At 38.0% G+C, this 16,875-nt stretch overlaps 2 protein-coding genes across 2 annotated transcripts in view; one reads left to right on the plus strand and one right to left on the minus strand.

Annotated features, from left to right (window-relative positions):
- DNAJC2 (DnaJ heat shock protein family (Hsp40) member C2) overlaps positions 1-3,520 on the minus strand; it is a 37,545-nt gene extending 34,025 nt beyond the window's left edge. The window contains exons 1-2 of the mRNA XM_024990562.2: positions 3,347-3,520; positions 863-911 (exon numbers count right to left, since the gene is read on the minus strand). Coding sequence (XP_024846330.1) covers positions 863-911; positions 3,347-3,429 — 132 coding nt within the window. The 5' untranslated portion in view covers positions 3,430-3,520. The remainder of the gene's footprint in view (positions 1-862; positions 912-3,346) is intronic.
- Positions 3,521-3,598: 78 nt separating this feature from the next.
- Positions 3,599-16,850, plus strand: PSMC2 (proteasome 26S subunit, ATPase 2). Its single transcript, NM_001015639.1, is given in 12 exon segments — positions 3,599-3,701; positions 5,390-5,427; positions 5,950-6,031; positions 7,114-7,213; positions 11,458-11,589; positions 11,992-12,064; positions 12,438-12,533; positions 13,206-13,370; positions 14,246-14,333; positions 16,106-16,308; positions 16,405-16,501; positions 16,588-16,850. Coding segments are annotated over 12 exon segments (1,302 nt in total). The 5' UTR covers positions 3,599-3,631; the 3' UTR covers positions 16,746-16,850.
- The last annotated feature ends 25 nt before the right edge of the window (positions 16,851-16,875 follow it).

Genomic DNA, 16,875 nt, shown 5'->3' on the forward strand with positions numbered 1-16,875 from the left:
TCCGGGATGAATCCTTCGTGGTGCGTAGGCCAATCCCACCCCCACTCCCCTCAGCCAACGTGTGCGGCTGCCTAGGTCCTCTACTGACTAACATCCGGCTGGGGACCAAAATTCACGAATGAAAGGTTCCTAGAATTATCAGTTTCCTGGTTTAAAAAAAAAAAGGATTAATTTCCACTTCCAGTGAAATACATAGAACATGATTTTCTAAAGCAGCTCTTACTATATTCTTTTCCTTTTAAGTTACTACTACTTTATTAGTCTGAATGTAACCGTTCATTTTTGTAGTAGCTCTACTTGAAAAAAAAAAAGTGAAAAGATGTGTACAAATTAGTATTGAGAATAACTGTTATAGCCTACACGTTTACAGAGAATTCTGTACATACACTCTAATGCAATTATGTTTACGTAAATAATAATAGAAAGTGAAAGTAAAAGTTGCTTAGTCATGTCTGACTCTTTGCAACCCCATCGACTACACAGTCCATGGAATTCTCCAGGCCAGAATACTGGAGTGGGTAGCCTTTTCCTTCTCCAGAAATAATAGAAGCTAATGTTTATTGTGCTGTTACTAGTGTACCAGTGGTATCTCATTTAACACTCCTATCATTTGCATAAGAAACCCCTCTTCAGTGTTAGATCCTAATCCAAGGCCAACAATCATTTTACACTGCTTTAGCACCATTTTCTTTCAGGATATTCCCAATTACAGGACTCTGGGACTAAATTGTTCATAAAGACATTTATACTCCAGCTGTATGATTCCTTCTGGGACTGAAGTAAAAAGCAAGAATTAGCAAAAGGAAAACAGTAGGTGAAAATTCACAGACCCTCCCACCCCCCCAACTCCCACTCCCATTACCGATGCCAGAGTATCTGGATTAGGTTGTGCAATTGATGTACCCACTCTTCTGCAAAGAGAACCAGAAATAAGCAAATTATTATCTAGGAATTAATTTTCATTTGTTAAAATACATTGACTTTTACCTATGTATGTTACATGACAAAACTGGTATTTCAAAAACTAAGCTAATAAATTTCCCACTAAAACTCTTATTAACCCCTTTCTTTATTAATTTTCAGTTCAGTTCAGTTCAGTTGCTCAGTCGTGTCTGACACTTTGCAACCCCATGGACTGCACAGGCTTTCCTGTCCATCACCAACTCTTGGAGCTTACTCAAACTCATGTCCATCCCGTCAGAGATGCCATCCAACCATCTCATCTTCTATTGTCCCCTTCTCTTCCCTCCTTCAATCTTTCCCAGCATCAGGGTCTTTTCCAATGAATCAGTTCTTCGCATCAGGTGGCCAAAGTATTGGAGTTTCAGCTTCAGCATCAGTCCTTCCAATGAATATTCAGGATTGCTTTCTTTTAAGATGGACTGGTTGGATCTCCTTACAGTCCAAGGGACTCTCAAGAATCTTCTCCAACATCACAGTTCTAAATCATCAATTCTTCAGTGCTCAGCTTTCTTTATATGCCAACTCTCACATCCATACATGACCACTGGAAAAACCATAACCTTGACTAGACAGACCTCTGTTGGCAAAGTAATGTCTCTGCTTTTTAATATGCTGTCCCAGGTTGGTCATAACTTTTCTTCCAAGGAGCAAGCATCTTTTAATTTCATGGCTGCAGTCACCATCTGCAGTGATTTTGGAGCCCCCCAAAATAAAGTCTGACACTGTTTCCCCATCTATTTGCCATGAAGTGATGGGACCAGATGCCATGATCTTAGTTTTCTGAATGTTGAGCTTTAAGCCAACTTTTTCACTCTCCTCTTTCACTTTCATCAAGAGGCTCTTTATTAATGTAACCACTGTTAAAACAGTCTCCAAAGTTCAAGATAACCTGACTCCATTTTCTTAATATTAATAATTTTTTCTCACACCTCTTCCATCCATTCTCATCATAACCTTTAAATTGTAGTGAAATCACATACAATTCTCATCTTAACCATTTTAAAGTGTGCAGTTCAGTAGTGTCAAGTACATTCACTCTGTTGTGCACCCAATCTCCAGTACTCTTTTCATCTTGCAAAACTGAAACTTACGGTGTTAAACAACAACTCCCCATATCCACCACCCCTATGCCCCCATCAACCATCATTTAACTTTCCATCTCTGAATTTGACCCCTATAGGTAACTCCTGTAAGTGGAATCATACACTATTTCCTCACAAGTGGTTATGTGTCAGATTTTTTTAAGGCTGAATAATATTCCATTGTATGTACATCTTATTTATGCATTCATCTGTCGACTGGGTTGCTTCCACCTTTCAGGAATCATGAATAACGTTGCTACGAATATGGAGTACAACTATCTGAGACCCTGCTTGTGTGTATACACCCAGAACTGGAATTGCTGGGTCATTTGACCATTCCATTTTTAACTTTCTGGGGTAATGCCATACTGTTTTCAATTGTAGTTACACCATTTTAATATTTCCATTTTCTCCACATCCTCACCAACACTTCCCCCCCCCCCCCTTTTTCATGATAATAACCATTCTAACAGGTATGAAGGGATAGTTCACAGTTCTGATTTACATTTCCTCAGGGCCTAATGATGCTGAACATCTTTTCCTGTGCTTGTTGACCATTTGTAGAACTTCTTTGGAGAGATAGCCATTCAAGTACATTATCTATTCAAAGAATCGGGTTTTGTCCTGAGTTTTAGTTTTTTCTATTCTCTTTTGAAGACACCACATAGCTTACAGTATCTTAGTTCTCCCACCAGGGATTGAACCTGGGCTCCCACACTGAAAAAGCTCTGCATCCCAACTTCTGGACCTCCAGTTCTAACCTCTGGACCAAGTTTTAGTCCTTTATATATTCTGTATCAGATCAGATCAGATCAGTCGGTCAGTCGTTTAACCCCTTATTAGATACATGACTTACAAGTATCTTCTCCCATTCTGTAGGTTGCCTTTTCATTGCTGTGTACAGAAGGGTCAGGCTTCTTTTTTTTTTCTAAATTCTATAATTGTCTCCTAATTGCTCTCTTCTGTTCCTCATCTCCGAATTCATTTCTTTCAAAACCTGTTTTCCCTGACATCCCTGTATCTGAAGACAGTACCACTCCTTAGCAGCGAGCTCAAAAATGGAAACAATTTACCTCCCCCTCCGTCGTTAACATCAAATTAATGAACAACTCCTATTTACCCTCACTCTATAAAACAAGCCACTACTCACTGGGTATCTAATAAGCCAGGTACTTTACAAACGTCGTTGTTTAATGCCTCCACAATACTCGGAGGTCAAGAGGAAAATTAAAGCACAGACATTAAAGAAGTTACCCCTAAGTATAGCGTAAATGACTAAAGCAGGATTTAAACTTAGCAACCTGAGTCTGTGTTGGTCTTGAAATCTGTTGCTGAGGGACCTCGCCACAGTGAGAGGCTGAAGGAGAGCGACGTTCGCCCTCATACAGGATAGCCTCCCCCTTTCCCGCTTCGCCGGGTGCAACGCCAGCGTGTGACCTCTAGGGCGCTCTTCTGCCTGGCGCCTCAGTGAAAAGACCGCGGAGCCGGCTTTACTTCCGGTGAGGAAGGGAAAGGTGGGGGCACCACCGGAAGCGAGGAAGGTGCTGTGTAATCACCGAGGAGCTGAGGTATTTGGAGCCCTTAAAATGCCTGATTACCTCGGTGCTGATCAGAGGAAAACTAAAGAAGATGAGAAGGACGACAAGCCCATCCGAGGTCAGTTGACTCAGGCAGGGGCTCCGGGCCGCGTCAGGACCAGTCTTGGCCCGGCGTGGGGGGAGGGGAGTGGATTCCAGGTTGTCGCTCTGTCGCTCGGTCTGGTGCGGCAGCCGGGTTAACCGGCTGGTCTTTTCTGTTCCCTCTTTCAGCCCCACGTCCTCTGTTCATCTTTCGCTGATCGAAATTTTTATTCACATGCAGCTCTCAGGTCTTGAAGAAATCACGCACTCCACTTGGTCTTGCAGGCCTTGAAAAGTTCCCCGCCTGGTGGTGGTTGCTTACCTGGACCCTCTTTTCTGTTCCTCCGCTCCCTCAAGTGACAACTTGCTGCTATGCTATCCCTGCATAGCCAGGATCCTGAGACATAACTGTAAAAAAAAAATTTCTTTGACTAGGTAATGCATTCACATGATTCAAAACCCAAATTGAAAAGCGTCATCCTTGACCGCAGCCATCTTTCCACAGAGGAAGCTGATGTTACCATTTTGCCTCATCTTTCTGTACATTTTCTATGTACATACAAGCAAGTTTGCTTATATATTCCTTTTCTATTTTAGAAAAGAAAAAGCATAAATGTACATCTTGACTTTTAAAATCTTAGTATGTTTTAGGAATTAGTTTATATCATTATATAGAGTCAGTGTGAAGTGTATAGAATCCAAATCATTGGACTTTCAGTCACCTAGGAGTTAATCATCATTGATGGACATTTCGTTTTCTTCTAATCTGTTGGCCATTATAGAGCAATGAATAACCTTGTTCATGTAACTCTTACCACACGCACGGACACAAGCTGTGAGGTAAGTTTTAGAAATGCAGTTGAATTTTTTTCTTCTTTGACATTTTTATAGACAGTGCGGATTACTCTCCTGAGAGACCATACCACTTGACCCCTCACCTGCAACACTTCCGTTCATGATTTCTTTGCTTTTGTACTCTCATGTTTATGCTGTTTTGTTTCTTATAGGTTATTTAAAAATGTTCTTATGGTGGTTTTTCGTTGTTGTTTTTTCTCTTAACTCTTTCCTTTCTGAGCAAGTTCAACCTCTTGTAGCACCCTTTCTTCTTAATAGTCACCCATCCCTCAAAGAAGCGTTTCCTCTCCGCTTTCATCTCACTCTTTTTCCGTGAAAGAGGTGCTCAGTCACCCTGTGGAAAACTTAGTCGTTGATTTAACATTTCATCTGTGTATTTCTCTGGATAAGTTATAATTCTATAAACATATTAACAGGTTTATCCCTTGGATACAGTTATAACTAATGGGTGTGGAATTTTTTGTGTTTCTAAATCCATGTCTTACTTTATCTTAAAGAAACACTGAGGCTAACATTCTTTCAGGTGAGAAAACTGGTGCTCAGAGAAATTAAGTGGTTTTTCCAAGGTAACTTAGCAAATGCATGACCCTGCTGGGACTAGTGCTGAAGTCGTTTTGATTCTTAAAGTCTTTGGGCTCTCAGTTCTTGTTATGTCATATCACTCTGAAGCTGTTTTATATAATGTTAAGAATTTGCCTTCACCCAGTTAGATAAAAGTTCCTTGAGTCCAGGAACTAATTGATGGTTATATTTACATCACTACAACTTTGCACACTTCTTCTCAGTTGACGTAGTTCGGTTTGAATAGAAAAGAATTGTGAGCTCAAGTTTCTTTTGTTTGAATTTCATGTATTATCTCTCTTCTTTTAGCGCTGGATGAAGGGGATATTGCCTTGCTGAAAACTTATGTAAGTCCTTTCAGTATCTACAAAATACAGATGTTTTATGTTGAAGTTAGGACTCTTGTTGGTATTGTCTTTCCAGAATAGTTAGAAGAGACTTTGAGCAGTTTAATCTTCACTGAAAAATGTTATATATCTACAGTTTGTATTTAGAATAAATCAGAAGCTTATACATTATTTTTATACTATTTGTAATTAAAGTGTGATACTCTATGGAAAGATATTTGAAATAATTTACACAAACATTTACTATATTGAAAATGTGTGAAAATGAATTAGCTGAAATGTAAGTTTTAATGCATAGAAATGGGCCTCAATTTTAGATAATTTCAGGCACCATGTTCATTTGTTATCTTGCACGATGGTGTGTTGCCTGCTTGGGGGGTGTAGGTTGGTTCAGGAATTGTTGTGAAAATGAGAAACTACTTTCATTTTACAAGCTTTAGGACAATAATAGCTATTACAAGTGTAACTTAAAAGTTTTTGTTAATATGGTTTAATAAATTGTTGATATCTTTTATCTCCTAGGGTCAGAGCACTTATTCTAGGCAGATCAAACAGGTTGAAGATGACATTCAACAACTTCTCAAGAAAATTAATGAGCTCACTGGTATAAATATATTTTATTCCTGTTTCCTTTCTGTATATGTAATGGTTTAATTATATCAAAGGAGCAGAAATACAAATGTTACTCTTTAATCATACATTTTTGAAAGTCATCCTTTACCAAAAACTATTTATTTGCTACAAATAAATGTGCTATTCCTCTTATAGTTTGTTTTCACTTTAAAAGCCAAAATAGAATTCTTCCATAGAATCAGGCCCAAGTTCCATATTAACCACAAAAATCCATTAGTGAATATAATGGATATGCACTAATAACTAATACACTCTTAAGTTTTTATCATTGTTCCTTTTTTCTTTCACTTTTTAAAGTTTTTTATGTCTACTGTTAGTCATCTCTATTCTACTCTTAATTGCTAACGAGTATTATAAAATCCAGTCTTCCAGATTTAAATTATGTATTATTTCTGCCCAAGTGTGTAAAGCAGTATATGTAACTTTATTTTCACAGAGAATAAACTAAAAAATGAAGTGTAAAAAAAAAATTCCCCTTATCTGTTAAGAAATTGCATCTCATTTAATAATCTCTTTCACTATTTCTACAAGCAAGTTTACTGCTTAGCAATTAAGAAACATCATCCTTTAAGCAAGTAATGTTTCTGTTGGTCAAGGCCAAGTTCCATAGACTCTAATAAACAAGTCAGAATTTCTTGAATAAAAATATAATCTTAAAAGGTATTTATTGCTTGAAGTAAGCAGACTGTGCCTAGTAGTTGGAAACTTTTCTTCTTGAGAACTTGAGTGGTGAAGTTTTATAGTATTTGACCTGCACAGAAAAATGTCAAACATGGCATTACATTTTTGGCCTATGTGTACTTTGGGGTAGTAGTTTTCACTTGGGGTGATCCCCTAGGACACTGGGCAATATCTGGACTCTCTTGATTCTCCTATCTTGAGGGGGAAGTGGCGCTAGTGATGTAGTGGCTGGAGGCCAGGGATGCTCCTAGCCGTTCGGGAATGCACAGGACCACGCCAGCAACCAGTTACTCAGTCCGAAATGTTACTATTGCTGAGGTTGAGAAAGCTTGCAGTACATTTCATTGAGTTTTGTGATCTTTCTTTACGTAGGTATTAAAGAGTCTGACACTGGCCTGGCCCCACCAGCACTCTGGGATTTGGCTGCGGATAAGCAAACACTCCAGAGTGAACAGCCTTTGCAGGTTGCGAGGTATGCATAGTGGTCTCTGGAAATTGATTTTTTATCTGTACTTTTGAGTATAAGGCAATAGTTCATAAAGAATTTTTATTCCATATTCCAAGTAAATAAAGCTTTCTCCAAAAGTATCTGGGGTTAAAATTTTATGCTTTTAGTAATAATTCAAGAAATAGGCAAAGACATAATCATATAAAAGATTTAAATGATATAGGAAAATACAGAGCAAAATACAAAAACCTCCCTTTCCTTCCTCACTGTTCATAAGAGATGATGTTCAGGCATCAGTGCCCCTTTGAACACGCATGTTAAACATTTTTCTGTGTATGTGCATACATACCTATAGCATAGCTTACTAGAAGTGGAATGGGGACAGAGGTATTTACCGTTTTGAAATGTGTGGAGAAAAAAATGGTTTGGCCAGTTTAAACTCTTAACCAAAAGGTTTTGAGGGAAATGTATATTTGCCTGATCAGTGTTAAGATATGTGATTATTGATTTCTACACTTTTGCCATTTGGGCAAGAAACCCAGCTCACTTTAATTTGTATCGTGCTAATGACTAGTATACCTAGTTCTTACTACTTATTAAACATTGTTTTTATCTGTGATGCTGGGCTCTCATGTCCTTCAGTGTGTAGATTTTCTTGAAACTATTTGTGAGTGATTTCTTTCCGTTTTCTTGGTCTTCTGTTCTGGACTTTAGTTACTGATACTGGATTGTTTAGATATGCTAATCTTTCTTTTCTGCTTTTCTGTGTCTTTTTGCTCTACTTTTTCGTGATCTTTTCTTAACTTTGAGTCCATGTATTGATTTTGTTCCCCCGCTCACTTCACTTAAGTTTTTAATTCCTGAGAGCTTTCAGTGTATATGTTTGGTTGCTTTTTGAATGTCCTGTTCTCATATCATGGTCATAATATGTTGTCGTCTCTAAGAAAGCTAAGGCTAAACTGGAAGGTTTCTGTTTCCTCTAAGATGGTTTTTCTTTTTTTGTTTTTGTTTTTTCTTTTCTTGTTTGGTCTTTTTAAAAATTATTTATTTTAATTGGAGGCTAATTACTTTATAATATTGTGGTGGTTTTTGCAATACATTGATATGAATCAGCCACAGGTGTACATGTGTCCCCCATCCTGACCCTCCCTCCCACCTCCCTCCCCATCCCATCCCTCTTAGTTGTCCCAGGGCATCAGCTTTGCCCTCTTTCATGCATCAAACTTGGACTGGTCATCTGTTTCACATATGGTGATATACATGTTTTAATGCTGTTCTCTCAAATCATCCCACCCCTGCCTTCTCCTACAGAGTCCACAAGTCTGTTTTTTACATCTGTGTCCCTTGCTGTCTTGCATATAGGGTTGTCGTTACCATCTTTCTAAATTCCATATATGTTAATATACACATATTATACGATACAGAATTAATATACTGTATTGGTGTATTTCTTTCTGACTTATTTCACTCTGTATAATAGGCTCCAGTTTCATCCACCTGATTAGAACTGACTCACATGTGTTCTTTTTTATAGCTGAGTAATACTCCATTGTGTATATGTACCACAACTTTCTTATCCATTTGTCTGTTGATGGACATCTAGGTTGCTTCCATGTCCTGGCTATTGTAAACAGTGCTTCAGTGAACACTGGGGTACACATGTCTCTTTCAATTCTGGTTTTCTCGATGTGTGTGCCCAGCAGTGGGATGCTGGGTCGTGTGGCAGTTCTATTTCCAGTTTTTGAAGGAATCTCCACACTGTTCTTCCATAGTGGCTGTACTGGTTTGCATGGTGTGTGTCTTTTATGCTAGATGTCTGATAATCTTTGGGCTTCTGTTTTAGTGGGAGGCAAAAAAGCTGATAGATGCTCTAGATTCAGTAGTGAAGCATGTCTGTCCTAAACATCACTGTAGCTTATATGATTGAATGTTTAGTTGGGGAGCCTTCAGTGTCAGTATCTTTAGATCTTTTCACTTGGACGGTCATTTTTCCTAGAGAAGTTGTCTTCTGTCTCCTGTTGTTTCCAATCTCCAATATTTTGGAAGAACAGTGGAGGTAGGGGTCTAGGGAATGTCAGCAGCGGGTTCACTTACGTTTAATTACCCTTCCCCTCTCACCTCCACACCTGCCTCATTTTCAGTCAAGTTAGCACCACCACTACCACCCTCCTACCACTTGCCCCAGCATTTCTTGATACCTTCTGATTTACTCTCTGCCGAATGTTTTCACTACCTCCAAACGAAACCCCAAACACATGAACTGTCCCTATTCCCCTTTCTCTTTGGACATGGCAGCTACTAATCTACTCTATCCGTATGGATTTGCCTATCCTGTACATTTCATGTAAACGTAATCATGTAGTGTATCACCCTTTGTTTCTGACTTTGGCTTCACATGATGTTTTAAGCTTCATTCGTGTTGTAGCTTATATCAGAACATCATTCTTTATAGCCAAATAATATTCCAGTCCAGTTTCTCTCTTCATCGGTATTGTCTGTTTGGTGAGACCTTGTTCTCACACTTCCCACTAATTCTTTAGACATGATTTCATTTAGTTTTCAAAAAAACCATTTATGACATGGATCAAAGATTCTGTTTAGTAAGACCAGTGTCTTCCCTTGGACTGCCTTTCCCCTGTGTGTGGACCGTATCTTACTTCTCTTTGTGTCTCATAACTGTTTGATGGAAACTGGACGTCAATTTTGGAACTCAGATTTCCCCTTTCCCCAGGGTTTGTTCCTGTTCTTGTTTTGAAGTTTTTTGGTCAGCCTCTTGTTATCTCCAACTGGTAAATGCTGCTTCAGCCAGTTGATGTTAAATAACTGCCACTGATTGTTTCCAATAAGTGCCCTGTGGGGAGGGCATCTGTAGACAGTGAACTCTGAGTCAGGTCAGATAAAAACAAATCTTGAGAATGGGGCTTTTTAGCCAGCTGTCACACAGGTCAGGAGTTCTCTGAGGTAGGGCTTTTGGAGGAGCTCCATTTCTTCATCCCTGCCTTCCCTCAGGGAGGCTGCTTGTTTCCACCTTTACTATGTCTGGGAGGCTGTTGCCTTTCAAGTCTTCCGCAGAGGTGGGGAGAGGGTTATGGGATTAAAGTGAGTTTAAATGCAAAACACTCACTGTTCTTACTGGGATTTAGCCTTTTTTTTTTTTTTCCCCAAACCTGTAGTTAATTTCCAGAATTCTGAGAATGTTGATTTGGACTGTTTTTGCCAGTGTTCTCTTTGCTTTTAAGGATGAGCAGGTTTTCAAAACTCCTTACTTCAATGTTCTGCATGTTGAGGTCCCTGTATATGTACTTTCTCAGCTGAGGATTAAAACTATCTGTGTTGGCACGGTCTGTTAGATAAAGTAGTGATGGATACTTTATATAAAATTATACTTCCCTGGTAGACTTTGGCTCATAACAGAAAACAGAGTCCTGTCCACAATTTATGCTGCAAGGACAAAGCATTCTTTACCTTACTCTTAGCTCTGCCTAAATGCACATTCCAGAGACTATTTTGTATTTCCCTGTATTTGTTGTGATAGCTTATAAGCCTTTTCTCATGTAAGTTCTGTTTGTTTTTGTGTTTCTTCTGTAAGCAGATAGTATAGCAAATAGGGAATAGATTACTTTCTCCTGTGATGTACGCTGCTGCTGCTAAGTCGCTTCAGTCGTGTCTGACTCTGTGCGACCCCATAGACGGTAGCCCACTAGGCTCCTCCATCCCTGGGATTCTCCAGGCAAGAACACTGGAGTGGGTTGCCATTTCCTTCTCCACCTGTGATGTATGTGGGATAGCAAATTTACCTTCACCATAACCCATAAGAAGAAATATATTTAAGTTAAAAATAGCAGCAACAGTAAAAATGGGTTTGAAATATAAACTCAGGGAAAAATGAAAACACTTATTACATGATATGACAAGATGACTATCTTTTAATAAGAAAAATAAAAAGGAGAATACCTGAAGATACAGAGGAGTATCACTAATAAAGGGATATAGTTATGAAAATCAAGAAAGGGAACTTCCTAATTATGAACTATTTGGGATTAATTTTCCAGGGGTATATATCCTCTGAAATTTTACTGGCTTGACTAAAGCTGAGCAGACCTTTGGGATTGAGCATGTTCTGTAGAGAAGGATCCTTAACAGTGGCCCAGTTTCTGCAGTTACACCTGCTCGGTAGTGTACTGCTTGCCCAGGAGAGAATCCAGTTACTTCAGTTCATGATTAGTGGTTCAGGTTCCTTACTCTAATCAAGCCTTTTGCCATGTTAGATGCACAAAGATAATCAATGCTGACTCAGAGGACCCGAAGTACATTATCAATGTGAAGCAGTTTGCGAAGTTTGTGGTGGACCTCAGTGATCAGGTAGCACCTACCGATATTGAAGAAGGGATGAGAGTTGGGTAAGATTTCTATCTATAGTAAATACTCATCTTTGATTAAAAATGCCATGTCACATTCACATCCTTGACTTTCTTTTGAGTGAATGAACTGGGTGTCATGGAATACCAGGGGATAATCTAGTAGATGACTGTGGTTGAACATCCTTTCTTCTGCATCTGCTTCCTGACCTCCCACCCCTACTTAGCCTTTCATGGCCTCAAATGTCAGGATTAAAGTAAGTACAGAATTTTAGAGTTGAGTTTTCTGGTCTATTTAAGGTAACATGGTGTAGGTGGAGGAAGCACTTGCCCTAGCATGGTTATAAGGACTAAGTGAGTAAATGTAATGAATGTATACAGAACAATGATAATTCAGTATATTTTTTTGTATGTGTTAGTGAGGATCTTTTTTTATCTCTTTAGTGTGGACAGAAATAAGTATCAGATTCACATTCCATTGCCTCCTAAGATTGACCCAACAGTTACCATGATGCAGGTAAGAAACTGCGGGAGGGAAAAGGAATGGCATGAATTTGAATACAATTGCATTCATCTCAAAAAGTGTTGAAAGTTTTAATAAAAAATATTAATGTGTGCATATATACTGAAGAGTTGCCAACATTTTAAAAATAATTTTTCAGATGAGAAAGTCTTTATCAGTCTTTTACTAGTTTGTCTCTCACTTAGTGTTATAACAGTAGTATAGCTTGTGAGTCTAGGACACTGGCAGTGTATTCAGTCTTTATTAAAATTCTTACTTGGTGTAAGTCTTGATTTTTCTTTAGGGTATTGGGTCTGCTGTACTGGATAGAATAATTAGTATTCAAAAGCGTGTGGCTCTATGTTGTACACTTTCGTCCTTCTCATAGGTGGAGGAAAAACCTGATGTTACATACAGTGATGTGGGTGGCTGTAAGGAACAGATTGAGAAACTTCGAGAAGTAGTTGAGACCCCACTGCTTCATGTAAGTGGCTGAGACTGTTGCTTTTTAAATTTTTTTGTACAAAGATATGACAGCCTTTTGCCTACTGTGCAGTAAAATTCTACCTATATATTCATTTTAAATATTTTTATTTTCTAAATAAAAAATTTTGATGGGGTAGAGGGTAAAGCTGTGGAGAATTGTTAAGTTCCAGAAGAGAAGGCAAAAGGATTGAGCAGCCAGCCCTATTCAAAAAAGGAAAATCTATTTAGAGTGACAAAGGAGGTTGAGATATAACCTTTATAAGTATGTTAAATATGTTATAGGTAGGTTATTATAAAAGAAGCAGTGTGTTTTAATGATATCAAGAAGAAATGGGCTTAAATTGAATCAAATTAAGCTTAGGGGATAATGCAAAAAACCAAGATATTAAATATGAGTTAATACTTTTGTTATTTAAACACTTTTATTTTTTTTTTAATTAGGGGGGAAAAGTGTTTTTGTTAACCCTGGATAGTAGGATATCTTTAAAAGCCATTCAGCCTTGGGTATTAATGAGTCTGGATCTTATGTCATAGAATAAGTAAAATTCTTATTTAGATCAAATACATAAATTGTGGACTTAATAATTTTGGTTTAAAAATACTGATGTAGAGATAGTCCTGTTTTTATTATAGAGAAATAGTAAGTGTAAAAATTATGTCTCCATCACAGCCAGAGAGATTTGTTAACCTTGGCATTGAGCCTCCCAAGGGTGTGCTGCTCTTTGGTCCACCGGGTACCGGCAAGACACTCTGTGCTCGGGCAGTTGCTAATAGGACTGATGCTTGCTTCATTCGAGTTATTGGATCTGAACTTGTACAGAAGTATGTTGGTGAGGTAAAGTAAACTGATCATAATCAAGGAATATGTAGCTCTATGAAAGATGTATAAAGCATAGATGAAATTAAAATGGTGATTCCCCATCGAAAGCTTGAGACCTGAAATGTTTTGACTGATGGATTGTAATTAGTAGTTAGAAGTCTAGAAGCCACTAGTCTTCCCTTGTAGTTAGCTGGAAATAAACAACTGCTTAACATTTTTAATCAGTATGCTCCCTACTGAAGGGCACCATTTTCTACAGATTTGGTTTATAAGATAAATACCCCAGTAATGCCCAGAGAATGTATTAGAAAGTATATTCACTTCAGGGGCCGTGTTTTATGTTCTTTTGATAAAGAGACCAGAGATTGTCTATATATGTGTGTGGGGGGCGGTGTAGGTACACATACAAACAGACATGTTTTTTTCATTGGGGAGTAAGTTTAGGGCTGAATATATTACATTAAAACATTAATGTTTAGTATACTTACAGTGAGAATTAGAAAAGGATCTCCATATGTGGAGATACACTTTTATTCTTTGATCAAAACTTACAAATCAAATTCAGTGATCAGAAATGCCAAGTGATCAGATTCTTTCATTTCTTCAAGTTTTATTGATTGAAATGGTACCTTTATTCAATTATGTTAATTTGATCTCTTCAAGTCTTAAAGTTATTGACTATTTAATAAGAACAGAATCATGAAATTACTTAATAGTGCTTTAAACCTAGTGAGATTAATTTGATGGACTAGGTAGCACACATTAATCTTTGTGAAAAAATTTTAGGTGATGACAGTTGAGGATACTTGTAGGAAATACTGAAAAGGTTGAAGCATAACTTATTAAGATTTTAAACCAGGTCTGAATTAACAAATTATTTTTTTCATTAGGGGGCTCGAATGGTTCGAGAGCTCTTTGAAATGGCCAGAACAAAGAAAGCCTGCCTTATCTTTTTTGATGAAATTGATGCTATTGGAGGTATGAATGGTATCTCAGAGAACTTTAAGACTGAGTTTCATGAGGATTCTACAGTAGTATGTGTGAAGGTCCCTGATATGTTAGTCTTGTTTGAAATTTTAATTCCAGCTCTGTTATGAGCTTTGGCACATGAGAGCTACAGATCTAATAGTAGGACTACACATAAAGGGGAAAAGCATTAAATAACATTGATATTTCTCAAAGTCTTTATCTTTGAACTTGCCCAATTTCATTCACAGAACTTGTATTTTCACACTTTGGCAACTCCTTACTTGAGATACAGCTTCACTTAATTGGATCAGAAAGCAGTTGAGGCATAATTTAATTGGTAGTTCATAAAATGTACATAAAATAATATTACTGGCTTCATAGATTTGATGAAATACAATATTAGCTGTGCGATCTAAACAAGTTGTCTTAACTAACTCTGAGCTCCAGTTTGCTTCTCTTATAAAAAGAATAATTACAGCTTTATTTCATGGGTTTTTGAGAAGCTTAAAGTAAGTAAGAAATGTGGTGGACTTTGAAAACTCTATACTGTTCTCTTGTTCCTTGGCTATTGTTATGTCTATACAAGCAATAGTCCCTGTTAGCTGCAGAAGTGTTATATCACTAAACAGCTGTGATTTAATGAACTCACTGACAAAAAAAATATAGTGGACACTGTACCAGTGTTTGGGGACTGTGGTTGTTAGCCTTGCTTTTAGACTCGATGGGTGTTGTGGGCTTTGGACATTCTTTAGTAAATGTTCAAGGGCTGTAATTTGACCCATCTGTAGATGTGGTGTGGTGACCCTGATGTCATTTTTGTAATACCTTTGGAATAAGCCTTATGATGTGAGGATGCTCTGAATCTGTGGTTCCAAAGTGGATTTTATATAAAACTGTATTAGGGTGAAGGTGAAGTCGCTCAGTCGTGTCAGACTCTTTGTGGCCCCATGGACTGTAGCCTACCAGGCTCCTCTGTCCATGGGATTTTCCAGGCAATAGTACTGGAGTGGGTTGCCATTCCTTCTCCAGGGGATCTTCCCGACCCAGGGATTGAACCCGGGTCTCCTGCATTGCAGACAGACGCTTTACCTTCTGAGCCATCAGGGAAGTCCATATTAGGGTACAGTTTTGTATAAAACTGTATTAGGGTACTAGAAGAAAATACTGGGATTTTGGCTCATATTTAATCTCATTTAACAATTTTTCATTTTGGTGCTTGATACTGTACATAATACATTAATGCAACAGTATGTATTTGTACAACTTTAAAATGAAAATATATATATTTGGAGGTCTTGTTTTGTGGTATTCTGATTGAAATGAAGGCAAGTCTTGACACTATAGAGTATTCTAATGTATCCAAATTGGTGTGATAGTAAGCTGTTACAGTTCTACTGTATTATGGATTTAGCCATATTTTTGACAGTTTTAAAAAAGCATGGCATTTTCTTACATATAATCAAATACCATTATAGTGCTAAAGTTTGCATGTATTTTTGTTACCTAGTCCAGGTGTATATTGTGTCAAATAAAAGAGGTGTTCTTGAGTGACTTAAAAACCAAAATTGCTTAAAGAAGATTTAAAAAAAATACTTATTTAAAGGAACCTGTGTTAAATAAACCTATGATGAACCCTTTTAATTAGTTTTGTGTAAAGCAGGCTATTCTTACAGAATTTACTTACAACTGAGAGGTTCCTTTGGGCTGGAGGGCATGATATTCCCCAGAGAGTGCTTCTCTGAGTGAATGTGAAGATCATGTCTTTCCTCCTGTCTTCTCAGGGGCTCGTTTTGACGATGGTGCTGGGGGTGACAATGAAGTGCAGAGGACCATGTTGGAACTGATCAATCAGCTGGATGGGTTTGATCCTCGAGGCAACATTAAAGTGCTGATGGCTACAAACAGACCTGACACTCTGGACCCAGCACTCATGAGGCCGGGGAGACTGGACAGGAAGATTGAGTTTAGCTTACCTGATCTAGAGGTGGGAACATCATTTCACTGTAGAAAAGGGATTCTTGACATTTTTTCCTTCCTGTGCTATTTTCCATTTTAACATTGTTAATTTCCCTATTTTCAGGGTCGGACTCACATTTTTAAGATTCATGCCCGTTCAATGAGTGTTGAAAGAGATATCAGATTTGAATTGTTAGCACGACTGTGTCCAAATAGCACTGGTAGGTGGAAACGTCTTGCTTCTGTTTTTTGGTCTGTCTGTCTGGGCTGCTTTATTTAAGCCTGTTATTTTCTTTTTGTTTGAAAGGTGCTGAGATTAGAAGCGTCTGCACAGAAGCTGGTATGTTTGCCATCCGAGCACGGCGAAAAATTGCTACTGAGAAGGATTTCTTGGAAGCTGTAAATAAGGTCATTAAGTCCTATGCCAAGTTCAGTGCTACTCCCCGCTATATGACATACAACTGAGCCCTGGCGGTGTTTTCGAAAACACTTCTTTTCATTGGAATCCTAACCGTATACAGATTTCTTAATAACCATTTCACACACAAAATAAATGGTTTTCAAAATGGTATTTTTTCTTCCCAGATGTCTTTTT

Source organism: Bos taurus, chromosome 4, assembly GCF_002263795.3.
Source record: "Bos taurus isolate L1 Dominette 01449 registration number 42190680 breed Hereford chromosome 4, ARS-UCD2.0, whole genome shotgun sequence".
Taxonomy (NCBI): Eukaryota; Metazoa; Chordata; class Mammalia; order Artiodactyla; family Bovidae; genus Bos; species Bos taurus.